The sequence below is a fragment of the Dryobates pubescens genome, chromosome 1 (genome assembly GCF_014839835.1).
Source record: "Dryobates pubescens isolate bDryPub1 chromosome 1, bDryPub1.pri, whole genome shotgun sequence".
NCBI lineage: Eukaryota > Metazoa > Chordata > Aves > Piciformes > Picidae > Dryobates > Dryobates pubescens.
The window spans coordinates 54336812-54344708 of record NC_071612.1 but is presented as its reverse complement, the minus strand read 5'-3'; the positions used below and the strand labels follow the sequence as shown (position 1 = coordinate 54344708).

The window sequence follows — 7897 nt, the reverse complement described above, 5'->3', positions numbered from 1 at the left end:
GATTTTTTTTTTTCTCAATAAATTACTTGGATCCATACTGTACCTGGTTCGAGATTATCCGATATTTAAGTTTCAATAACTTGGTTTGGGGGTTAGTTGTTGAGTTTGAGGGTTTTGTTGTGGGGTTTGGCGTTTTTTTTTCTGTAATGCAGATTTTACAGTAAGGCATCTGCTAAACACTTGCATTAACCTCTGCCTCCATGATAATTTTCCCCCCCTCGTTTTAATTACATTATGGATGCGGAGGGGCAGCCAATCCTAAAAGAGGAGCTCGGCAATTAGCAGAGCGAAGATCAAAAAGTTTTATTGCAGAGGGCGGCGAGCTCCGCCTCCGCCACCAGCCATTGGCGGCCGCCGCTTCTGACGACATATATTAACCCGAGCGGCCCTAAACATGTAGCTGTACATGGAGATCGTGCCGGGGAGCCCTGCCAGAGCTCCGCACCCAGTCCCGCCGCCTCCGCTGCTGAGCCGAGCCGAGCGGCACGGATGCCCCAGAGGAGCTCAGGGGCGCTGACCCCCGCGGCGCGGCGGGCAGGGATGCCTGAGCCCGCCCGGCATTGAGGCCCCCGCCGCCGCCGCGCAGGGCAGAGGGGAGCGCCGCCCGCCCGCCTCAAGCCGGGGGCGCATGGAGGGGGGCCGCTAGTAAGTACCACCCGCCCGGGCCGCGGCGGACTTGGCGAGAGCAAAGGGAAGCAAGAGGCGAGGAAGATCCCGGGCTGGGAAGCCAAGCCGTTTTGTTTTGGTCGACTTCTCCATAGCGGTTTTTGGTGTTTTGTTTTGGTTTGTTTTGGTTTTTTTCCTGTGCGCGCTTCCTCGAAGACCCGGCCCCGGGCGAGGAGGAGGAGGAGGCACAACGCATGAGCGGCGGCGGCGGCGCCTGGGGAGGGGGGATCACTCGGGCACGCGCGGGGACTCTGCTGCAGCACCCTATGGAGAGACAGCAGGCAGCAGGGCAGTGCTGAGGGGGAGAGCGGCAGGGAGCATCTCCCGCCGGTGCGGCGGGGGGTGGAGGGCGGGGAGGGGGAACCTTTGTTTTGGGGCCTGGGGGGGGCGGGGTGGGCTGCGCTAGGGAGCGGGGATGAGTCTAGTGGGCGGCTTCCCCCACCACCCGGTGGTGCATCATGAGGGCTACCCTTTCGCCGCCGCCGCCGCTGCCGCCGCCGCCGCCGCTGCCACCCGTTGCGGCCACGAGGAGAACCCCTACTTCCACGGTTGGCTCATCAGCAGCCACCCGGAGATGTCCCCCCCCGACTACAGCATGGCTCTGTCCTACAGTCCCGAGTACGCCAACGGGGCGCCGGGTATGGACCACTCCCATTACGGGGGGGGTGCCGCCTGGGAACGGCCCGCCCGGGCTCGGGGGGCCCCGGCCGGTGAAGCGCAGGGGCACGGCGAACCGCAAGGAGCGGCGCAGGACTCAGAGCATCAACAGCGCGTTCGCGGAGCTGCGGGAGTGCATCCCTAACGTGCCCGCCGACACCAAGCTCTCCAAGATCAAAACCCTCCGCCTGGCCACCAGCTACATCGCCTACCTCATGGACCTGCTGGCGAAGGATGACCAGAACGGGGAGGCAGAGGCCTTCAAGGCAGAGATCAAGAAGACAGACGTGAAGGAGGAGAAGAGAAAGAAAGAACTGGTCAGTGCTCCGGGACGCGACGGGGCGGGACGGGGATGGCTTCAGAGAGGAGGCTGCGCTGCCGATCGACGGGGCCCCAATCCCGTTACTCGGCGCTCGGTTGGGTCGGGTCGCCGTGTGATGTCCGCGGGGAATATCGGGGTCCTGCCCCTCCCTAGGCGTACCTGCGGGCCAAGAGAGGGACAGGACACGGCCGCAGGCGGCCCTCGGGGCTCGTGGCTCTTGCAGAGAGCCCTGATCCGGCAAGGCGGCTGCGAGTAGCTGCAGGAGAAACGCCGCGACAGTAGGGCCCCTCGTGGGGGGAAGTCCGTTCACGGGTTTGGGCTCCTAACCCGTGATCCCGCCAGAAACAAGCCTCTGCTCTCTTTAAATAGAAGGCTAGAACCTGCTAAGACCATCGCGGCTCTAAACCCTCGGCGAACAACAGGGTCGCAGCGCGGGGCTTTCCTGCCCCGGCACTCTGCCCTTGAACTTTTCAGACTTGGAATAGGCAGTGCAAACCCAACGCACACTCGAGCGATATTCCCCCAGATTTCGGTGGCTGCAGGCCCGATACGTGCCTGCGCCCATCTCTTTCCCGCAGCCCGGGAGTGATGGTTTAGCACTAAGCTTTCCGCAGTTCCCACCTCCCCGTAGATGGCTGGCGGTGCTCAGCCTCCGGTCTGCTCCTAGAGCTGCTGAACCCCGGAGTCCGGTCGTAGAAAGGCAGCGGTCGTTTCACATAAAGGGCCTGGGCCTTGGTCTCCGCCAAAGACCGCGGGCGGCAGTGCGGAGCGCAGAGGTGCTCCCGTGCGCGACGGGAGCCCTCAGAGGCCCTCCCGCTTTGTCCCCTGCAGCCCGAAGGCCTCAGCGGGAGCCTGCGTCTCCTCGTAGCTTTCCCTCTCGGGGCAGGGCAGAGGCGACCCAACAAGAGGAGGAATATCTCTAACCTTTTTTCTCTTCTCCCCCTTCTGTTTTGTTTGTTTGTTTGTTTTTCCTCTCCCCTCACATCCTGTCTCTTCAGAACGAAATCTTGAAAAGCACAGTTAGCAGCAACGATAAGAAAACCAAAGGGAGAACTGGCTGGCCGCAGCATGTCTGGGCTTTGGAGCTCAAGCAATGAGAACGGCAGGATTGGAGAAGCCGTCTTCTTAGTCTCGGTAGTGAGCTCTCCTTTGAGGACTCTTTGTATTTGGAATCGTCCAGTTTATTTATGTGCAATTTCTCCCCCAACCCCCCAAAATGTGGATATTTGAAGGAGAGGGAAAAAGCATTCCATATATGAAGAGGAAACTCCAACTTGGTAAGGGGTAATGTCTCTAATAGTTTCATGAATGTTATTTGCTCTGTATAAAACACACAGGGGAAAACAGAACCATAGAAAACGGGAAAAAATAATAATCCCTCCCTGGCGTTAGTGTGTTATATGTGAAGTGTATCTTTAATACTTGGCCTTTTGGATATAAATATTCATGGGATTATAAAATTATATTTCAACAGAAGCAGTTGCACCAGTATTTCGATTGACTCGGTATTTAGTGTTGTAATTTTGTTGTGGTCGTTCAGTATTTGAAGAAGTTTTCAACAGTTATTGGTTATGTGCACTTCGGTAAGGAAAACCGTGGAATCTAATTAATATTGAAGGTGTAAACATTGTAAGTACTCAATAAACCACTGTGTGTGTTTTTTACAAAAAAAAAAAAAAAAGGAAAAAACCCCAAATCTTTTTATGTTTTATACCTCAAAATGTTTTGAATAACAGCGTTGTTTATGGCTTTTTTTTTTTCATAATATTTAAAATATTCAGAAGTAAACTAAATTATAAAGATGGCTCCTAAGTTTATTTTTAAACAAGTGACTAAGTGAAAGGAGGGGTAGAGGGAGGGATCTCTCCAGCACCGTAAGCATTGAGCAGAAACCGTCAGTTCAGCTGAATAGGAATTCCTTGTGGTGTTCTCCATGCAGGAGACTTTCTGCTAACGGGAAGCGGACAAGGGTGCAAACCCCGAGCGGGTCAGCAGTGGCAGCGATGCACAGTCTTCCTGCCTCTGGGTCCTGGGCTGCGGCGGTGCCAGGCGCTGGCGGAAGCCGAGCCCGAAGCGGGGCCGGGCGGCAGGGGCCGCGTCCCCGGAGGGGTGCCGGGGCCAGGCGAGGGAGGCCGCAGGGCTCTGCTCGGAGTGATTATGTTGCAGGTAACTTTACGTCAAGGAAGAACGAGTGAACAAGGCAAGGGATTTGCGGGGGGTGTGTGGGGATATGTAAGATTTACAATGAGCTACAGTGAACTTAATATTAACTTTGTAGTTCCCAAAACTCTCCTGGGTTGCACACTTCCAGTCTGCCACAGAGAGCGTTATATTTTGTAATCTTTCTTTTTTTTTTTTTTTCTCTGAGTGCACACTGCATCAGCGTGTGTTCTGACTCTTTTTTGTATGTTCATCTGCTTCCCCAGTATGACCTCTCGGCTTTTATATCTGCGCAGTTATCTCTCAACCCCTCTGCCGACTCCTTTAGAAGTGTCCCGCTGCCAGGCAGTCGCTTTTCTGCTTCCCAGTGCCTGGGGGATCTGCAGAAATTCAGCGCTGGGAAATGTATGGCATTTCTCTGTATCATAGGCAGAAAAAAGTTAAAGCTCTTTACGTAAAGAAGATGCCTTAGGTATATTTTTTTTTTCCAATTCCTGGTTAACAGCAAGGTTTTCCACCTTTTCCATAATAAAAATTGGGTTCGTATTTTAAACCTTTACCTAAACCATCTCAACTTAAACCAAGATGGCTCTCTCTCCAGGTCCAGGGCTGCATACCTGCCTGCCTTCTCCACCGCCGCGCCTAAGGAAGTGGCTCCCGACGAGACCCGGCACTAAGCGTAGGTAGATGTGCAATTGCCCATAAAAAGATAAGGAAGCCCCTGCGCCGTTTCGCCGCCCCTGCTGACAGTGGGGAGGTTGAGGGGTTACAACAACTAGACAAAACTGATGTGCCCTCCTCCCGTCGGGTCAGGCAACCCGTCTCTACGCTCCGGCGTGGGTCTAGGTTTACCGACACTTGCCTTTGTTTATAACACTTGGAGAGAAAAATATCTTCCCTTGTTTGCTTTTTCTTGCCCGTTAGAAACCCGGTGGATAAATGGACTAACTTGCACTTCTTTCCTGCCCAATTTTTTTTAATGCACTGGGGGGGGGGGGGGGGGGAAGTATTGGGGGAGGGGAAGCCGGGGATGCTAGGTTTGCTGTGTGGCATATTTCGGGCAGCATCCCTGCAAATGCCTTGACCGAGTCGCCGGACTGCAGCTCCCCCAGGGGATGTGCAGTGTGGGGCGGGGGATGGCGGGCAGCTCTGCCGCCTGAAGAATCACCTCTCCGATATTTTCCCCATCAGTAATTTTCCCTTTTCAAAAGACTAACTTCTCAGAACAGGGAGCTCCTCTGTATGGTCTAAGGAGGATCTCCTTTAATTGTTCGCTAACGAGGATTTTGCCATTTTCTCAGAAACAATCATTCTTGCAGTTAAATCACAAGAGCCCTAGACAGCCCGGAGCCGACAAATATGTAGGTTTTGACGTTAAAAGCTAAATGGGGAAGCAGAAGGTAAATTGATGGTAGATGGGGATGTCAGTGCCCTAGCCCCAGCTCTCTGTCAGCGGACTCGAGGCCTGATAACAGCCCGCACCCTGCACGGTAATTCCTCGAGGCCAGGACATTTTTTGGGAGCTTTTTCAGAAGTGAAAGGCACGTAGGAGGAGGGACAGTAGCCTGTCTCCCTCTGCAGCATTTCTCTGCGTTGTGCGGGTGGGGGAAGAGGAAGAGGAAGAGGGAGAGGAAGGCAACAGGACCGGGGGAGAGCAGCCGAGTCGTTGATGCCACGTCCGCGCAGACGATCTCAGTGCCCCAGTTTACTCGTGCTGTAGCCGGTCACCCCGTTTCGTGGCTGAGGGAGGGAGACTTTCTGCTCTACCTCAAGAGAATTTTTGTTGTTGTTCCCCTTGCAGAGAAATAGCAAAAATTTCCCCCCCTGTGGTGACTCGCCTCTGCTGCCTTCCCAGGGAGCGCCCCGTCGGGTCTCCCAGATGCGGACCCCAAACACCGCGGCCGCTCCCCCTGCAAGGGAGGATGCAAGGACCTCCTCGCTGGCGGCCTGTGCCCCCAGGGGCGGTTTAGCCAAAAACTGGCGTGTTTTTTTTAGAGCTCGTCAGGGGTTTAGGGAGCGAGGAGGCAGCAAGGCCGCTGCTGTCGGTACTGGGGTCTGAGCAGCTCCCTACAACGCGCGGGGCACCGAAGGAACCCCAGCCCTTGGCCTGCTTTGCAGGGTTTATGTGCTTTCGTCCCTATCGGACATGCATGGCATGCCTGCCTTCCTGCAGGCAAAAGAAATAAACTGTGATGAGGCTTTTTCACTTCGTTTTGCTTTGTGTCGTGGGGTGTGTGTCCCCCCCGCCCTTCATTCACAGGAGCTCTTCCAGGCACCAAAAGAGCATTGCAATAATTAGTGCTAATTTGCTGTCGTTGTCAAAGAGGTGTAACGGGGCCTCTTCGGCCAAGCCGCAGGCATCCCAAGAACAAGCCCCGAGACATGCGTTGCAACTGTAAGGATATAAACACGCTCAGGGGATGCCATTGAGACAACGTGAGCTTGAAAGGTGGGCGGGGAAGAGTTGGGGGAGAAGGTTAATAATAAAACTTCTAAGCAAAATATCCTCCTTTTACGCTTGGAAACCTAACCTTAATCCTTCTTTTTCACACGTACTCGCCCAGCGACTCACAAACACAGAAGCAACCTCCAAGTAGCGATAGGAAAGAAACACATTCCACACGCCTGCAGACATAATCCCCTCTGCTGTAACGAGGGGCTTATCAATGTTTTATATATTTTTAATTTGGGATTTATTTCTTTTTGCGGTCCGGTAAATATGTGCCTTTGCAAATGAGTTCCAATCTATTATGTTTCTAATTGGCCAATTAGAATTAGCACAATTGAGATTAAAGCAGCGTTGTTATCTGAATTATATATTCACATAAATTCTAGCAAAGCCAAGGGATGCGCGGGGTCACTGGGAATATCTGTGCTCCCCTTCCAAACTAGCGTGGTGTGTGTTTCTTTTCTCCAGCTTCCTCATCTCCATTTTCCTCTAGAAATGTCGTTGCTTTGATGATCCGATTGTAGAGCATTGATTACAAATTTATTCTCAGACACTATATAAGTCTTTATATCTGCTATTAGAGACATCTGGGAATGATTAGAGCCTTCCCTCCTCCGGCTCTGCTCCCTCTATCTTGCAGCGAGGAGCTAGAGACATGTTGACGTCAGATCAGACGGCTAGGAGCCATCCTGCTCTCCACTTGGGTGTAATCACGGCGGCGCTTTCCAAACTTCATCCCGGCCGCGGCTGCCAGCTGGGATGCGGGTGTAGCGGGACGCGGCACTCCCGCCCCAGGGCTCCTCGCCACAGCTCGATTCCTTGTCTCCAGAGGCTCCGTCTCTTCTGGAGTTTGCCGCCGAGGTTGTTTGTTTATTTGTCTGTTTGGGGGGTTGAGAAAGCAAAAGCGTTGCATTCTGCGGGCAGTACTCCCCGCTACCCTCTCCGGCTCTGGCCCAGCCCCTGGCCCAGCACTTGCTTTATCTCAACCCGATTTCTCCCGGCGCGTTCGCTCACAGCTTTGTCTTCCAAAATAAATATCGAGCCAGGCAGATTTCCACCTTATGACTTGGCAGGAAGAAATTAGCCAAGCAAAGTGCAACAACGCTTATGTGCGGGCAAAGGCAGGCGCGCTGACACCCCACTATCCAAAGCGGCAGTCAGGTTTACAACCAGCCAGGACAGCTGGAAGCTGCTGTACAACAAGGTTATTCCCTGCCCCTCCCTGCTGCTAGCGAGGAGATGGCTTTGCACCTGCTATTAAACCTAATGAATCGCCTCTAATTGAGAGCTGTGGCTGGCTGACGGCAACGCTGACCAGCCATCATGAAAGTCCTATCTCAGCGGGGCCAGAGACCGTGTTGACCACGCTTATTTTCACAAACATTTTTACTTTATAATTTTATACGTTTTGTATAGTTCTTTTTTGTCCGTTTCTCCACCCCACCTCGCCCCCTAAAGCCGAGGATATAAACATTAATAATTGAACCTTCGCCGGGTGTTCATGGAATTTTGGACGGCTGACACTTGTCCAGCTGTACGTTACCATCAATCCTACTACCAGGAAGAAGTGGGAGTGGACGTCGATGAGAAAACAGTTGATCTCGTCCTCAGAGAAAAAATAGAAAGTTAAACTATTTGTCTGA

General features: G+C 53.4%; 1 protein-coding gene across 1 annotated transcript; it reads left to right on the top strand.

Moving 5' to 3' along the window:
- The first annotated feature begins 1081 nt into the window (after positions 1 to 1081).
- On the top strand, positions 1082 to 3313 carry HAND2 (heart and neural crest derivatives expressed 2). The gene is given in 3 exon segments (XM_009900810.2): positions 1082 to 1324; positions 1326 to 1640; positions 2644 to 3313. Coding segments are annotated over 3 exon segments (657 nt in total). The 3' UTR covers positions 2743 to 3313.
- Positions 3314 to 7897: the final 4584 nt, after the last annotated feature.